Source organism: Megascapheus bottae, chromosome 26 (assembly GCF_031878675.1).
Source record: "Megascapheus bottae isolate mThoBot1 chromosome 26, mThoBot2.hap1, whole genome shotgun sequence".
Lineage (NCBI taxonomy): Eukaryota > Metazoa > Chordata > Mammalia > Rodentia > Geomyidae > Megascapheus > Megascapheus bottae.
The window spans coordinates 3,978,951-3,997,247 of NC_143534.1; the positions used below are offsets into that span (position 1 = coordinate 3,978,951).

The 18,297-nt window shown below is 47.7% G+C and overlaps 1 protein-coding gene across 1 annotated transcript in view; it reads right to left on the reverse strand.

The window, feature by feature from the left end:
* Positions 1-18,297, reverse strand: part of Adarb2 (adenosine deaminase RNA specific B2 (inactive)) — a 324,779-nt gene that overhangs the window by 85,714 nt on the left and 220,768 nt on the right. The window contains exon 6 of the mRNA XM_090318701.1: positions 13,512-14,368. Within this exon, the coding sequence (XP_090174827.1) occupies positions 13,512-14,368 (857 nt within the window). The remainder of the gene's footprint in view (positions 1-13,511; positions 14,369-18,297) is intronic.

Here is an 18,297-nt window from a genome sequence, read left to right on the forward strand (position 1 = left end):
TCCCTCCCAATCATCTTGTTTTCCCCCTTTCCCTTTCCTATTTCAAATAACAAATAAACGTATATGCAATATACCAGGTAACAAAGTCAGATACAGTAACAGTATGAGATTAACCCTAAGGGGGGAAAAAAGAACAGAAGTAACATTTTTAGTCTCATCCTATATGACCATATGTGCCTCGGTTTTGAGTTATTGTAACCATCTGTTAGGAGGCTCCTAGATATATACTAATTATTACAAATGAAGGAAACCATGGAGCCCATGTTCCTTTGGGTCTGGCTTACTTCACTTAATATGATTTTTTTCCAAGTCTTTCCATTTCCTTACCAATGGGGCGATGTCATTCTTTCTGATGGCATAGAATTCCATTGTGTATAAGTACCACATTTTGATTTTCCCTGGCTAGTGTTGGATTATGATTTTCCTATCTCTACCTCCTGGGATTACTTAAGAGACGAGCTCTTCAAATCTCTCGGTAGGGGGCCAGGAGTTTGGCCTAGTTGTAGAGTGCTTGCCTAGCATGTATGAAGACCGGGGTTTGATTCCTCAGTACCACATGCATAGAAAAAAGCTGGAAGTAGTGCTGAGGCTCAAGTGGTAGAGCTCTAGCCTTGAGAAAGTCCAAGGACAGGGCTCAGGCCCTGAGCTCAAGCCCAGGACTGTGTTTCTGTTGTGCAAAACGCCCCTTTTATAAGGAAAGTTTTTGTACAAACCAAATGTATTCATATAAAGTTAAAATGAACTTATTTTAATGCTTGATTTTTAAAAAAGGATTTGGTCTCAGTTCTTTGTTAAGCTCCTGTGTGAGGGATATAGTGATGTCATGGCTAACAAACTCCAGGACATGGAAACAAGAGTTTGTGTTTGTTGTTCTTAATCTAGTGTGTGAAGCTATTTCCTCTCCCTCTCTCTTTTCTTTCCTTATGGTTTATCTCATGTTACTGTATTTGACGTTGGTACCTGGTATCTTGTATGTACTTTTATTTGTTTATTTGAAATAGGGAAGGGAAGGGGGAAATCAAGATGATTGGGAGGGGGAGGGGGAACCGGGAGAGAAACTGGGAGCAAAACATGGGAAGGGGTATCAATGTTCAAGAAGTAATGCCTGACAAATGTAACTGCAACCCCTCTAGACATCACCCCGACAATAAAAAAAAATTGAAAAAAAAAGAAAAGGATCTCGGCTTCATGGGACACAGGTTGGCTTTCTTTTACTCAGTGTTTTCCTGAAACTTGTCACACGTTTCTGCAATGGTACAATAGGATGGATGGTGACGATCTGTTCTCATTTCAAACCCTTCTCTGAGTTGAATTGTGAAACTTTTTGCAGAACAGAAATTGTTTGGAGTATCTGTTAAAATCGCAGCCTAAGATGCTCTGATTTGTTAGGTCTGGGATGAGTGCCCAGCACCTGCCTTTTCAAACACACTGCCAGGGTGCTCTGGTGTAAATGTCAACGCCCTCCAGAGGGGGGTGATGATATTTCTAGAAGGAGAAATGCCGTTGTTAGGGGTGTGGCCTACTGGGAGGAGGCAAAGTCACGTGCAGGAACACTGGGATGGGGCTCTTTTCCCTTTGCTGTCACAACCCAGGCTTCCCTCCTCACACGCTTGAAGCCACAAGGCTGAAAGATCCTGGACTGAAATCTCTGAAACCACACACCAACACAGAGCTTTCTTCTGTATCAGTAGGTTATGCCAGGTATTCTCTCACTGTGTTGGAAAGCTAACACCCTAGTGTATTTGGTAAATTTTGACCAGAATGTAGAATGAAAGCCTTCTCTTAATGCATCTATTTCTGTACTTCTATTACCTGGCACCCTGCCTGGGGCAGAGGATGGCTAATTATACATATCTGTGAAATGAAGGAATAGATGAACACTTGTTTGGATGGATGAATAGATAAATGGGAGCCAATCTTTTGGTAGACAGGTCCAACCACAAGCCATTGGTTGAGTTATAACAAAATTTGGCAGACATTTATTTATTTATTTTTCTAAACGGAGGAATGTTTTGCTATGTCTTAAACAAGAATAAATAAAACTCTGCATGAAGGGAAAATGTCACTTTTCTCTGATTTCAAAATTCATCAAAACACATTCTGATTATCTTATTGTCTCTGCAATGAGCTCATTGCTTAGTTTACCCTATTTGAAATACACAAGTCAGAGACATATTTGCATTACAAAATAAAGCTGCCTTTTAAGGGCCTAAGCATTGAATTTGGATTTGAATAGGGCTAAATGGGCCTTCCCATTGGGCTGTGGTGTTTAGTACTTCCATTCCTAGACTGTTTTTATATGTCTTCCTAACAAATATAAACAACATTAGCTCTTATTCAAAGAAATAGTTTGGTTGTAAAAATCCAGTAGTTTCCAAACATGTCCTATACCCTAAAGAATTCCAATACGCAAACAATCTAAATGATCAAATGTATAAATTCAGCACCAATTCATTTAAAGCAATTAATTACTTTAACACAGGCTTCACTACAAGAAGTCTTCAAATAGTGAGAGGCTAGAGTCATAACTCTTTTTTTTGTTGTACTCTTACAGGGTCTTAAATTTAGGGCCTTACACTCTTGCTTGGCTTTTTTTTTTTTGCTCAAGGCCAGGACATTACTACTCGAGTCTGACCTCCACTTCTGGCTTTTTACTGGCTAACTGGAGATGAAAGTCTCTGGGGTTTGTCTGTCTAAGCTGATTTCAAACTGTGATCCTCAGATCTCAGCCTCCTGAGTAGCTAGGATTACAGATGTGGGTCATCCAGTGCCCAGTGAGAAATGTTCCTATTTAAGAACTCTAGGAGCTCTTCTGTGATAGTAATGGTATCCTCACGTGGGATTCTTTTCATGTCTGTGTCTCCTGATCACAGTCAATTTCGTAACAAATTCTACCACCTTTAACAGTGTCTTAATCAATACTCCAGATATCTAAAGTCTCTCGTGCCCAACGTTGCATCTCTCAAGATTCCCCATACATCCTCAGAGCCTCTCCTTCCCCTGCTCCCCCCAGGATTTATTAAATGAATATTCTTACTGCAGTAAGGTGGCTAATTCTGTATTATGATGTATGAGAACTGCGTCGCTCTGCGAAGAAAATGAGAGGTTTAAAGGTTCCTTGGATATTTCTTCTTGTTATAAAATAAGAATGACCTTTGCAACTCCTTAGGTTCAGCTGTTTATGAATTATGAGGGCTTCCTTCTGGAAAAGACATTTCCTACAGTCTACTTACCCTCAGAAGACCATGAGACTTCTCCGCAGAAAAAAAATTGCACTCCCCTGGTCCGTAGAGGATACCCATGTCAGGTGAAGTTTTATTATTGTCCTTAGTGCTGGGAAGAATGTTTCAGCTCATTAATTCCCGGCTTCCTCAGCCACTCTCAGTGGCTGTAACCTTTACGGTGTGTGCAGCTTCCTATCAGACTAAGGTTCCTCTTTCTACTTTCCTCTTCCCATCTGCACATTCCACAGTGGATAATGACTCAAGATGCCCCTACATCAGCAGACAGGTTATAGAACTGGGTTATTGTAGAGCTAGTTCAATGACATTTTTCTCTTGCATCCTGCCCCCCTCCCTTACCTCGCTCTTGTGTTTCAGGGAATGCTTTAGATCTAATCAATAATTGACTTTTACAAAATGAACTAATCATTATGAAAAATAAAAGTTAAGTTCAAATAGCACATGTTCAAAAAGCACATAGTATAGGTGTGTGTGTGTGTGTGTGTGTGTGTGTGTGTGTGTGTGTGTGTTATTGCCAAATTAAATTTCTGGGTCAAATAATCAAGTATTAGGCAGGTAAAAATACCCAGAATGATTTTTATCCAGGATTTAAACCCTAATTTAGAAACTAATGTCATAACAGGCCAGACAGGAGGAATGCACACTTGGTTTATATGATAGGGCAAACTGGATGATTCGTTTGGATTGGCATATGTTGAGTTGAGGGATCTGGATTATTTGAACTGGGCAATGTAGTCGGCACTGTTGAATTTATGCACATAAGGGAGAGTTTATTTACTACCCATCATTTTCCATCCCCACACTCTCCTCCTTCTTCACCTCTTCCACATTTGGTGGATGGAGGTGGGATGGATTAGAATAGATTAAAAGATTTAAGCCATTCTAATGATTCCTACCACGTTAGTTTATTGGTTCCATCTTATTTAATTCTCATGTTGAAGTACTAAGAGGTGTAAAGGAGTGTCATAAAACCTTTCACACGAAATATTCACACATATCACGGAGGCAGGCACTAAATGCACAAAGACGGGTAATCATTGCTGTGACTTACGATGTCATGAAAACTTTTAATTTCATTTTATCTCAATGAGAAGTTCTCACTGAACCAAGCTCATCTGCACAAAACTTTTGGGAACTATCCTGCACAAAACTCTATCAACATTCCATGAAAAACAGGAGAGTATTAAAAAATGAGGCAGTCATTTCTCTTTTCCTTCATGGCAACTGATAAGTACTTAGTCGAACACTACTTCAGAAGTTCAGCCCAATATATTTAAATTCATTCAACCAAAAGTTTAGCTATCTTAAGCTACACAGTTTCAATTGACTGTTCTCAGTTCACTGATTCCAGTCCTTAATAACTACATTACAGATAAACTTCATTTTTTTCAAATCGTTTCTCCCATTTCCAATTTCTGTTCTTCGGATCTCTGCAATATAAAATGCTCAGTTTTAGCCATTCTGTCCAAAAACCTCTAAATAGGAAAAATACCAAAACAAGGTGACAGGAGTTTGGCCTAGTAGTAGAGTCCTTGCTTAGCATGCATGAAGCCCTGGGTTCAATTCCTCAGTACCATATACACAGAAAAAGCCGGAAGTAGTGCTGTGGCTCAAGTGGTAGAGCACTAGTCTTGAGAAAGCTCAAGGATAGTGCTCAGGCCCTGAGTTCAAGGTTCAAGAATGGCAAAAACAAAACAAAACATAACAAAAAAACAACTCATGAGAGCCAGGTGCTGGTGCCTCACTATAATCCTCACTACTTACGAGGCTGAGATCTGAGGATCATGGTTCAAAACCAGCCTGAGAAGGAAAGTCCATGAGATTCTTATCTTCAATTAACAACCAGAAAACCAGAAGTAGAGCTGAGGTTCAAAGTGGTAGGATGCTGGCCTTGAAGAAAGAGGTCAAGGACATCACCCAGGCCTTGAGGTCAAGCCCCAGGACCAACCAGAAACAAGACAGACAGGCAAACAAAAAACCAAAACAAGAAAATCAGGCCCTGCTGGCCTGGGGAGGATTGTCTAGAATGACACAGAGCTTTAAAGAATCATGGATTTTCCATTTAGGTTGCTACCAAACATGGGCTAGCTAGTTCTCAAGTTGGAAATTTGGTATGCTTTGAAAATAAAGCAAAAACTGAATGCATTAAGAGAACTAACAGTGCAAACCAGTAGATCACCTCCTGAAATTAGAGTGGTAGAATGGAGGAGGGATTTCTAGGCTAAAGGAAGACCAAAAAAACGGTCTTCTCCCTTCTCCTCTAGCCAATCAGCCTCCACATTCCCAGAGGGATGGATGGATTCGCTGGTCCTTTTAACTATGGGCAGTCTCTTTTGGGGCCCCTGTATCCTGAGTTTGAAGCCTCTGATTGTCTAGACACACCTGCCTATTCTTGGTTGGGTAGGAGGAGATGGTTTCCAAGTCTCTACTGGTAATTTGTCTGTCATGACCCTTCCCTACCGACTTCAAGCCCACCCCTGTTTCGCAGTCTCTTGCTAGCATGGATAGCGTCATCTTTCCTCATCAGGTCCACTGTCATTGATCACTGTGGCAGTCTTTCTTCAAAGGCAACTCAGTCTCCCTTGAGAAAGTGGATCCAGTTTTCAGCTCACGAAACTGGCAACACAGCAATGGTGTTCTGAAAGTGGGGAGGTGTGCCCTTGTGCATTCTTTAGACCTCAGCTCTTGGAAACAAGAAGTATAATGTATTATTATTTTGGGGAAGGCTGGGGTCATGTTTCTCTTAACTGAGAGAGTCAATAAGAGCTGTTACAATTTGTAAAAACGTTTGGGGTGGACTTTTGGCTGTATTTTGCAGTTTTACTTTCCTTCTTGCCTCTTATGTCTTGTTATTTGCTTTGGTGACAGAAAGGATTGAAAACAGATGTCTAATATCAAACACAATTGAACAAAGTAGAAATATCAACCCATCCTGGCTCTAGTGATTTCAGGCCAAACTCTGAAAAATTTCCAAATCGACCAACATTTCCACTGAGAAACAGAACTTGGGGAAGCACTGTAAAGTCGAGCAATTGCTATTGGCAGAGGAGATGAGCATGTGGTTTTTTTCTGGTCCTTGGTCCTCGAGGCTCCCTTGGGAGGTTGGAAGGATAGAGAAGGACCATCTGTGAAGACATCTGTCTACCTGGACAATAAAACACGGGAAGTTTGGAGTGACTGACTTTGTTGTTGGTGGTGGTGGTGTTGGTGGTGGTGCTAGGAAAGAATGACTGACTTTCAATATAAATTTTGAGAGTTTTGAAATTATTCTTCCAGTATTGTGTTCTGAAGAGAATGAGATGAGGGATGGATTTACAGCCAGAGGCTGACAGTCACGTTACTTGAAAAAAACCCTCACATCTGATATGCACACTAACTAGAAAACAAATTGTTGCACAATAATTCCTGTAGGCTGAAGATTGCTTTTCTACTCTTTCTCTCCTCTCCCTCTCTCCCCCTCCCTCTGTCCATCTCCCTCTCTCTGACCCTCCCCCCCTCCCTCCCTCCCTCCCTCTCTCTGTCCCTGGAGACACTTCTACTCTTTAACCCCTTCTCTTTGTGAGTACATTCCAGGCTGTGTTGGTCAGTTGATCACAGGACTGCTACATGTTCAGCCAGATTGGGGCCTGACTTTTGCCAGGACTGAACTGCAGCGGACGGTGAGAGAGTGGGGTCGCTACAATCGTCATGTCTTGAGGCTCCTGCTTTCCAAAAGCATGTTCCCTCTGAATAACAACCTAGTCAAACTCCTTCCCCAACTCCTGAAGCCTCAGTCATTTTACCCAACACTTTGTTTTTACTGAAATAATCACAAATGCAACATGTGAGGGCTGATACTGCATGCAGAAGAGTAAAAAAATCAATGAATTTATTGTAATTATAATCAGAAGGAAAATGCTCTATATTTAAAATGGCTCTCCATGCTTTGTTGGCATGCCTTTAATTTGAGTACTTGAGTGGATTCCCAACTCTATCGTGTGCATTAATTTAGTAAAAAACACATTCAAAATGTTTAATTATAGTGTTATTGCTACAAACTTCTGTTCCACTCTATTATCTTCCATGCACCATTAGGCTGGAAGAAGTACAGATGAGAGAGTGACAAGGACATGAGGGGAAAGAAGGGTGGGATGAGGTCTGGGGATAATGAACTCATCTTGTCTCTCCCAACCTGACAGGATCTCACCCAGCTCCAGTCCCTGCAGTTGGCATGGGGCTGTGGGCACAGACAGTTACATTCCTCCACCCTTGGGGGAACTGAAGAAGATCCTGACTCTTACTCAAAAAAATTCAGCAAACGCTGGGGACCAGTGGCTCACACCTGTAATCCTAACTACTCAGGAGACGGAGAACTGGGGAGAATGGTCGGAAGCGAGCCTGAGCAGAGCAATCCCCATGAGACTCTTATCCCCAATTAATTACTGAAAAACCAGAAGTGATGCTGTGGCTCAAAGTGATAGAGCCCCAAGACCACCACTACCACCAACAACAAAAAAAGAAGCAGCAGAAGGCGGGGAGTTGATTAGAAGAGGCACACACTGGATGTGAAACATGAAGTCCTTGTGTGTCAGAATATTCCAGGAGAATCTGAGTGAGCTTTGGGGAGGACAAGTAGGATACAAAAAGCATTATGTGGCCAACACCTTTAAAAGGAGGTGACAGCAGGCCGTCTCCAATTTCAAGGAGTCTTGGGGTCCTAAGGCACAAGAGGTGACAGGATGTAGAGAATCCTCAGGGCTTTTGGATCCCATGCCCTGCTCTGGACTCTGCATGGGGGTGGGTTGGAGTGGGGCTGCATGTCCCAGGGGTCCTGAGACACCCACACCAGGGGAAGTGTGTGCTGGCTCTAGCGTCTCTGGCTGAGGGTCCTCAGTTTCCCGTTGGGCCTGTTTCCCTGTCGGCATGGTGATGAGTTTGTTTTGTTGTTCCTTATCAGATGTTATCCAAAGCGGCTGGCAGCATGGTGCCCATCGTGCTGGCATATGGGCATTACACACAGAGACTGCGTTTCCTGGAAAGCAAGAGCAGCTAGGCACTCAGACACAGCCCCTTATTTTCAAGACGAGGAAACCGAGGCCCCCTGGGAGTGGCCCCAGCTGTCAGAGCTCTGCCATCCCGTCCTGTGGCTGCCCCTGTGCTTTAGATGCTGCTCCTCTCTAGTTTGGGACCTTAGTAGTGGATGTGTTAAGTTCATCTCTGTATTCTGACTGCCAGCAGTCTTTTCAGAGTCCCATACGCTGGAGTTTCAAGTACCTGATTCTCTAGAGACCCTCCTGACTCCCCCAGGGAGGGGATCAGGTACAGCTTTCTTTGGAAAGCTGCTCCCTCTTGTTTCTTCCAATAAGGCCCAGCTGCCCACTTGAGTTTATGTTTCCACAGCCACTGTTCCTGAATAAGAGGGAGGGACGTGTCCTCAGGGCCCCCTTCTGTGCCAAATGCCATTCCAAGTCTCTGTACTGGGACTTGGATCTCTTGACTTTTGTGAGGTGGCTATGTTTATACTCCATCCTGTCATATAGGTAGCGAAACTGAGGCTCCAAGGACAGACAGAGGGCTTTGATCTTACAGCAGGCGAGTGAGGGGACACACAGTCTGACTCCAGGAGCAAAGCTACCCTCTCCTCTACGTCCTCCCTGACCATGCATTTGTAATGTTTCACCTCTCCAGAAGAGGATTGAAAAAGACTCTCTGAGCATGGGCCCAAGGGACTTGATTTCTAAGCTCAGCAACTCATGGCCTTTATATCTGCATAGTCTTTGGCTAAACTTTGGACCCTACAATGGTGCGGGGGGGGTCTGACACGCAGTGAACACTCTATACATGATTGCTGACTGTGTACCTAGAAACATGACTCCCCCAGGATCACACACGCAGTGTCCTAAGAGTTCTTAACCATGGAAACAGAATAGGCTCAGAACAATTGAAAAAGTGAGTAAGAAGGAAAGGAGAGATGAGAGATGAGAGATGAGAGATGAGAGAGAGAGAGAGAGAGAGAGAGAGAGAGAGAGAGAGAGAGAGGAGGGAGGGAGGGAGGGAGGGAGGGAGGGAGAGAGAGAGAGAGAGAGAGAGAGAGAGAGAGAGAGAGAGAGAGAGAGAGAGAGAGAGAGAGAGAGAGAGAGAGAGAATCACAGAGTGTGGGGAAGCTAGAGGTAAAAGTGGCTACAGATTGTTTTCCATGGATAAGGACGTTTCCCACCTCTTCTAAATTCTCACAAACCATCGTTGACATTCCTGAACGAGCCATTATTGAGAGTTTTAGTAATAAACAGACTCGAAGTGAGGTCCTGGGAAAGTGGGCTTTTCTAGACAGCCAGACAAGAGCTGGCCTGAGCCTGCTTCTGCCTCTTCTAGTGCGTGGTCAGGCAGCAGTCTCCCGTGTGGCATTCACACTGCTGTCCTTCCTGGGCTGTCCTATGTGACAGCCATGCCCAGGGACACCTGCTATTCCTGCTGAGGACAGTGTCTGCGCCAGAGGAGTTGACTTAGAGCTTACTTCTTTGGTGTGATTCATGGCCTGAGATCCTCCTTCTAATGGTGCCCCTTCCCCTCTATCCTCCTCCATGCTTTTGGGCTTTCCCAGTTTCTGACTTTGGCCTTACTCTCAGCACCATGGAACCTTATTAAGCCCAACAGCACCTCCCTGGAGGAGGCACACCCTTCATTCACAAAGAGTGAACTCTGCCGGTGTGTGTGTGTGTGTGTGTGTGTGTGTGTGTGTGTGTGTAAAACTCCAGCACGCCAGGTACTGAGAGGAAAGACAGAGGCTTGGCTCCTCACCTGGGAGTCCCAAAGGAGGGGCCTCGGCCCTGGATGACCTTTGGGGCACCCAGCCTCTCTGCTTTCTCCCAGTCCTCCCTCTGGCTCCTCGTGACTGGGGACTCTCTGTTCTCCTGGAGATTCCTCTTTTCTTTCTCGGGCTCATTTGCATGTTGGCATACACCTATTTGCCATCCTCTTTCTGTTTGGCTCTCTTCTTTGCAGTGTAACAATAAATCTCAAAGGAAGGGGCACCCAGCCATGCCAACAAAGGCCTGTCCACCCCAGCGAGCTGCAGACTCCCAGCTGACAAAAGAGGTCTTTCCAGGTGGGAGCTGCTGGCGAGCTTCCACTACTCTTGGCTCGAGAAGGCGATGGCAGGAGCCCAAAGAACCAGGAAGAGGACACTTATTGGGAACGGATCCATTCTTGGCTTCTTCCTCCCCGAGCACACACGGGGCTTTGATGCACTCAGTGGTGGTTTCTGACTTGCAGGGATGTGACACCCAGGTATGTGCCTGCACCCCAACTTTTCATCCTCCTTCTCACATGGTCAAATACTTCATAGTTCCAAGTTTCTGGCCAGCTGGGAGAAGTTGTACATCAAGTACAGATAAAGAAAGCATGGAGGGTTTAGATCTCAGCTGTCTCCTCGGGGCCAGGGTCATTGTCAATAGCTAGTTATGGAGCCCCTGGCCTATGTGTTTATCATGTTCCATAGTTCACCACAGGGAACAAACACTTGGGTTTAACACTCTTGCCAGATGTGAAGAATTTGAAGGTGTGAAGTTTCCCTGGTTGGGAGACCCAGCCCCAGGCATGGGAAATGTGACATCAGATCCTCGTGAAATGATGTCTGCAGTTGAAATCCTTGGTGAGAATACGTTGCTTTTGAATTTTCTCCTTCAAAATTCGGACTGGCAAACAAATCTGGCCTATATCACGCTGACCGCCGGGAGGCCGCTTTCCGTGCTCTCCAGAAGGTCATCTCTTCTGGATTTCGAGCCTAACAGCGATGGTCTCGCTTGTAGGTCAGGCTCTCCAGGTCTTGGGGTTCAAGTCTGGGAGATTCTGATTCCTCATATTAGTCCTCACCGGAGAACAAGACCCTCCCTGCTCTTCTCCTTCTGCCCTCCCCAGGCTGAGGCTGACAGCAGCGACGCCAGATTCCAAAGAGGTTCATGTTGTGTGGATGGGGGATGCTGTGGTACAGAGGTGGGAGTTCTATGCTATATAATCGGGGACCCATGCTCTTCAGATAAAGGCTCCATTCTGATGCATAGACAGGGAGCTCCCTTGTGCATAAGTGGGAGATTCTATGATGTACAGATGGGGGGTTCTGCCATCTATACACGGAGCCCCGTGGATATACAGGATGCATCAACAGGGCGTCCAAGATACACCGAGGTTCTTGAATGATGGAGTTGCTTAAGCAGAGCAGCATTTACAATGATTTTTGGAATCTTTCCTTTTTATTCCTTCCCTCCCCCTCTTCCCCTCCCTTCCTCCCTTTTCCCCCTCCCTTCCTCTCCTTTCCCCCTCCCCGCCCCCACTGAATCCAGACCCTATTCAGGACTGGATTTTAATTTCATGAAACTGCAAGTCCCCAGTCCCGTCCCATTGTTACCCTTGGCCCCCACCCAGCTGTAGGGAGTACATCCAGAGGGGACTGAGCAGAGAGGATAATGAGCCCCCTGGCATGGCGGCATGCCGGGTGTGATGAATGGCTCGCAACCCTGGAATTGCTCTGTGCCCTTCATCATCCAGTCGGAGTGGTTAGCAGACTGTCAGAGAAAAATAATTTAGCCACCGTGGCTTTAACTGATGTGCTGCATTCTGGGGTCAAATGACTATTACAAAGTGGTAGCACTGCCTGGTTTCTTCATCGTGAGAGCTCACGGTTGACAACATGAAAGAAGGAGGCATCACACCCAGAATTCACTGACATCCTTCAATTTCACACGGTGGGAAGCAGGAGAGAGAGAGAGAGAGGGGCAGGAGAGGGAGGGGTTTGTGTTCTACGGAACAGAAAAACCCCAGCCTGGCCAGATGCCAGCCGCTGCAAATGGCATCGGGTTGGAGCAGAGTGGAATAGTAATAGAGGAAGGCACCCACAGAAACTAGCAGAGGATATCTCAGGGAAGATGGCGCACGAGAGACAAGCCCACCGAAGTCCTGCCAAACGTCACAGGCAGTCTCAGTAGAGGTCATCCCTCAGCCCTAATCCAGCAAGCAGGCCATATTAGAGAATGGATCACAGAGGAACCGAAGAGAAAGGAAGAGGTGAGGAAAATCCATGGGCAGAAGCCTAAGAAGAGAGCAAGTGAGGACCCAGAATTTCTTAATAGCAGGTGCCCAGGTACTTACATGGAAATTGTTCTGTCTTTTCCAATGTCCTATTTTTATTCTTTTTTGTTAATTTTACTTGGACTTTGTATTTATTTGGCAGTAACTTGGAAGCCAACACCAGTGGTCAAAGCCCTTCCCACCTGCTCCTTAGCATACCCAACCAACGTTCCAGACATGCTTGACATTGAGAAAATGCAAGGCAGAGGCAGCAGGAGAAGCACCCATCCCTTGATCAGAACTCCTTGGTTATTTATGTGCTCTGGCTCCTCACCCATCTCAGCAGGGCGTCTTCCAAGCCCATCCTCCGTCCCACGCCTGCTTCCATTCAATTAGGTATTGCACAAACGAATCCATGCATGTTCTACAGTCATGACTGCAGACGAGGGAATGCCCCTTTCCCATTACTATGGCCTCATGCTGTATCCCTGCCCACTCTGGTTTCCTAACCGATTTATGGTCTAACGGAACAAAATGCTCGGTGCTGTTCCAGCTGTTGTGATGGAATGGAATGACGGAAGGGGTTGCTGTGAGAACTTGCCATTCTTAAGTACTCACCATGCCTCCCGCGCTGGGCTAAGTGCCTTTAACTATGTAAAGTGTTTCTTTTCCTTGATGGATGCTCAAAGTGAATAAAGCCAATTTTCTGCACCTACAACGTGAGTGCTGCCCACACGTAAGTCTCAAAACAATGTTAAAAGACAATTTGCATAAATAAGCCCTTGGCAGATGAGTCTAATTCTTGCTTACAGGTCCAGGTAGACTGAGGTAAGGAAGCTGACCCACAGGGCCGGGTGTGCAGACCAGAGAGAGAGTGCTGGCCTAGCAGGTGAACCACCCCGAGTCCCCCCCCTCCCCCCGACCCCCCTCAAAGGAGCAGACTCTTGATTGTGCCTGGGAAGGTTAGAAAACCCAATCTTTTCTCACTTCTGGTTCCCCCCCGACCTGCAGCCCCCACCCGACTTCTCCCACCAGAGCCCCCCGGGGCCGCAGAGGCCCTGGATGGTCCAGCCAGCCCCTGGGTCCCCAGCGCCATGGCGCAGCCAGCACTCCGCGCTTTACCTCCCGCTCCTGTCCTGTAGCTGCAGAGCTGCTGGCGGCCGGGGAGGCCGGGCTGGCCGTCGGGGGGGCCTCCTCCCCGGGGCCCCCCCGCTGCGGGCTCCTCACCTGGGGCAGCAGGTTACTTTTACTCCTGCTGGGCGCGCGGCCGGGTGTCGGGATGTCGAAGAGCGCCTGCAGCGCGGCCTGCGCCGCCTGGCCCTTGGCCAGCTTCTTGCTGCGTCCGGAGCCTTCGAACGTCCTGCCGTCCACGCACACGGCCATCACGAAGCTCCGGGCCCGGGGCCGCTCGGTGGGCTCGGAGAGGCACACGTAGCGCAGGCCGGCGCGCAGCTGGTTGAGCAGCACCACGGGGTTGCGGGGGTCTCCCGGGGCCCCCGCGCCCGGCCCGGCCAGGTCCAGCGCGCCGCACAGCAGCCGGCCGCGCCGACAGGCCGGGGGCCGCCGCTCGGGGTCGTCCCCGCGCGCCCGGGGCTCGAACGCCTTGAAGAGCGAGTCCGGGAAGTCGGCCTGGTCCGAGGTGAAGTCGGGGCAGGGCCCGGCGCGCGGCGCGGCCTGGGCCGCCGTGGGGAACTGCACGAAGGACGTGAGCGCCAGCTCGGCCGCGCGCATCTTGGCCTTCTTCTTGGTGGGGCCGGTGCCCTCGAAGGTGAGGCCGTTCACCTCCACCGCCACGGCGAACACCGGCGCGTGCACCGGGCCCGTCTGCGACACGGTGCGGAACTGCAGCCCCGGCCGCAGCTCGTGCAGCTGCACCAGCGCGTTCTTGGGCGCCACCGACCACGACAGCCTCCGCCAGAGCAGCTGCAGCTGGCACAGCCGCCCGCCAGCGCCGCCGCCGCCGCCAGCGCCGCCGCCCTCCTCCCGCCGCCGCTTCCGGCCCCGGGCCCGGTCCCCCGGGGGCGCCGGCCGGCTGGCCAGGTTGCTCACGTTCCGGTTCTCCTTCACCTCGGCGCTGCTGGTACCTGGAGGTGAAACACAGACGCGTCAGGCCCCGGGCAGCTCCCGCGGCCTGGCTCCCCCGACGGGGCGGGCGGGCAGACCCAGGCCCTCTCCCCATCGAAGCTGTGCGCAAAGCTAACCAAGCTCGCTCCCTGCCGGCGGCCCGGGGGGCCCCCAGGCTCCCGAGCGCGTCCTCAGCATGGAGGGGCCCGGGCCTGCTGGGGCTGTTAGACGTTTTCCAATCCAGCCCCCGGGTAGAGGTGCCCGGGCTGCAGCTCCTACTTTCTGTCCAGTGCTGGGAAAGTCCAGGCTCTCCCACCACCTGCACCAATCGCTTGGAGTGCACCACGGGGAGGCCCGGCCTCCACCGCCCTCCACCTGTGCCCTGTGCACCAGAGGCCACTACCCCTGGCCGGGAGTCTGAGCTGCTTATGATCTGACTCTGCAAAACGGTGCTCTGCAGTCCTCCCCTCCCTCCTCCAGATGAAACCGCCCATTGGGACTCTGTCAAAGGAAGGCGATTCTTGGTCCAGAGCCACCCGTGACCTGTCAGCACTTCATTCCCTGAGGGTCACACTGCCATTGACTGGACGAGGCCCACAGGTCTCCTACAGCACCGGGCCCTGCTCCAGGCCAAGCCGTGGCCTGGGCGAGCAGCGCATGAAGGGGTGGCCTGGCCTGCAGGGCAGCAGGCTGTCCCATTCCTGCCACCCGTGGGGTTCTCGCCCTTGCGAGGCAGCTTTCAAACGGGCCAACAATGCCAGGTGTTTTGGGGGCGGGTAGCAAAGTGCACTGGCATGGCTGTCTTGGAAGCATCCAGGGAAGAGGAGGAAAACAGCCCAGTCTCCTCCATTCCGTCAGCAAGGCTATCTCCCCAGTAACTTCCAGATGCAGAAACAGCCCAGCAAAGGCGACCATTGGGACATTATTTTGCAAAATTAAAAGCTTGGGAAAATGTGTAAATACACTGTAACACAGTCGCACTACAGAAGGGAACATACAATTACATCTGATGGATACATGCGTGGACAAATGAATTCCAGAAATATAGTAGTATGTGACTCTCAGCTGGCAAAGTACTTCAGAATAGAATACAATTCATGGAAGTCCAGGGACACTAACAATGCTGATGACTCATGTAATCAAACCTAATGGCAACACTCTACATATACATTTAATAAAGACAGGCTCCAGTCTCCTCTGGGGAGAAAAGGAGGGGGAAAAAAAAAGAAGGAACAGCTAGAAGGCGATTTTCCACTTGTATTTTAATGTTTTATTTCTCTTGCAAAAAACAACCAGCTGAAGTAAATTTAGCAAAATCATTATTTGCTTAACTGTAGGTGACAGATTCATTTAAAGTTAATATAGTTTGTCTGGACACTGTTCTGTTTAGAAAAATTTCAGCAATAGATTGTCACATAACCTTCTGAGATTCTATTGCCTCTTATTGGGAACTATGCTTCTGGAATGCTAAGCTCTTAAATTTATTAGAAAATTGTTTGAGAATTATACAGATGAACAGTACCACAATATCATTGCCTTTTTCTGAGCCCTCGAAGGTTTTGTGTCTTTACCCAGAACCTAGATTTTGCTCTTGCTTATTCTTCAGATCAGCTCCGGGGGGCTATTTCTACCTATTGTAAGTAGATAATTGAAGCTGAAAGAGAGGAAGCAATTTACAGAGGTTACTTAGTGTACTAATTGGTCCAGATGTGACTCATTCCTAGAGATCTCCAATGGCTCTTAGCCAGACTGGCATTGTGGCCAGTCTGTCTGGGTGCGTTAGTCCCTAACCAGGCAAAACCACACACAGGTTTTTCTGTATGAACCTTACACCTGGTCCCCAGAAACCGGGAAGTCTTAGCTCTGCAGGGGCTCTGTAGCAGATATGAATGTGTTATAATTTTTTCCCCTTATTAAGCAAGTGGGAACTCAAGATGTTCCCCCCCCCCGCCCCCACAGCCAATCCACAGCTTAAAACACAGCCTGTGATGGTTGTTGACTCATGGACTTACTTGTCTAATTCAGCCTGAAGAGCTTTTCCAGGTGAGAAAGGGCAGACTCCTCCCCACCCCTTGGTTTATGACATTGTTGTTGGAGAATAATAAAGAAGAGAGTACAATTTCATAGTACCAAAGGACACTTTTGTAAAGCCAGATGCCTTGAGGAGATATTGTGACATTGGAGATTGTTCTTTTCAAGTTGTATGCTTCCTTGTCTTAGCTCTAGGTAAATCTATCGTAGGTCAGGCAGCCATATGTATCTTCTATGTGTGTATGTATTTATGGAGGGGCAGAAACACACGTGTGAGATGCTGCAGTCCACGTCCAATTCCCCATTCCTAAGTTGTAAATGGGTTCTACTTTTGTCCCTATTTTATTTGCTACTAGAAATATTGTGGTTGGGAGGCAATTTTGTTCAAAAGTATGAATCTGACAGCTGTAAGGGCACAGCATTCATTCATAATGTTTCAGTGGGAATAATTATCTTTCAGAGAGCAAGCACCAGCTTCCCACCATTTGTGTGTGTGTGTGTGTGTGTGTGTGTGTGTGTGTGTGTGTGTGTGATTTGTTATGCACTCTGAGCAAATATCACAGCAATGAGTTCTACATTTAGGAAGTTTCAAGCCAAGGGGAAGTAGCTCAGATTAACCATGTGCGATTCCAAACTGAACTTAAAAATGGAAAAACGAACAAACAATACCTTGCAACCCCTCCCCCATCAGATTGCCTGGAAACTTGGCTGGTGTGCTCTAATTTCTTATTGATTTCTTACAACTCGGGGATTGATTGAGAGTGTCAGTGTGCTTAGAGCAGCCAGCCGATCAGATGACCTCTGCCAGAGCACAGAGAACTGAACTCACAAAACAATACTTCTCCTTTCACCTTCACTGAAATTCTTTTTATTCTCTCCCCTGCCATAGCTCCCAATAACTACATGGCTGCTGGAGTGACATATTTCTGTAGCAGAAGCCATGGTAATGAGATGGTGCTGTGAGTCTCTTTCTTAATAATTGCTAAGAGATAGAGACTTTACTTCCTGACCTTAATACTCTCTGGAGATTCTCTAGGGGGCTAGGCTCTGTAGTATTTAAGAGGACAGACCCTTTCCTGAGGCCTGAACACTGGACGGACTGAACTGGCCGGCACAGCCCGTCCAGGGCGGATGGGGCTCTTGCCTCTGTCCTGTGAGCCTCAGGACACGGGGATGTAAAGCAGGTAAGTGAACACTGGATCCTCTAGGTTTTTATGCCTCTGTGACTGCGAGCATGTCCTTTCCAACTCAATCTTTTTATGACAGAAAAGTATTTTAATCACATTTGCCTCATCTGGTGAATGAGGGTGATTTAAATCCGTATATATAATGGGGTGAGCAGCAAGTCACCAGAGGGGCAAGTCTCGTGCCTTTTAAACATGAGCAGGGAGAATGCTCCTCTCCTCCTTTCTCTTATGTCTAGCCCTTGTTCACTCTTGCTTATTTTACTTACTGAAGTCTTTGATCCGTTTCTCTAGCAATTCTAGGACACCTCAGAAAGGTAAACTGTTCCCTTAGCTCTCTCCTGAGCTGGTTAGAGGCGGTGGTCTAACATCTGGAAATGTTCTGTTCCCTTTTAAAGGGCAAAGAACAGCAATGCCAACGTCACCATAGGCAGGTCAGAATGTAATCAGTCTCTTCCTTCTGTTAACAAAAACTCACCAGAACCTGCTGAGTATCGGTGTATATGAAAACATATGCCCCCCTCTTTGCCTTTTGGGCTACTTGGGGGTCAGAGAGACAGACAGACTTTTGTAATATTCCTGCTATGACCAAGTGACACTTGCCTATTCCACTGCCATCTGCAGATACCTGGAGCTCACTAGCAATAGCATCTGTGGTGCAGGACTGCCAGGCTTTGCTGGCATTTTGCCGTAGTCATCCTCCCTGAGCTCCTCACACCACCCGACTCCGATTT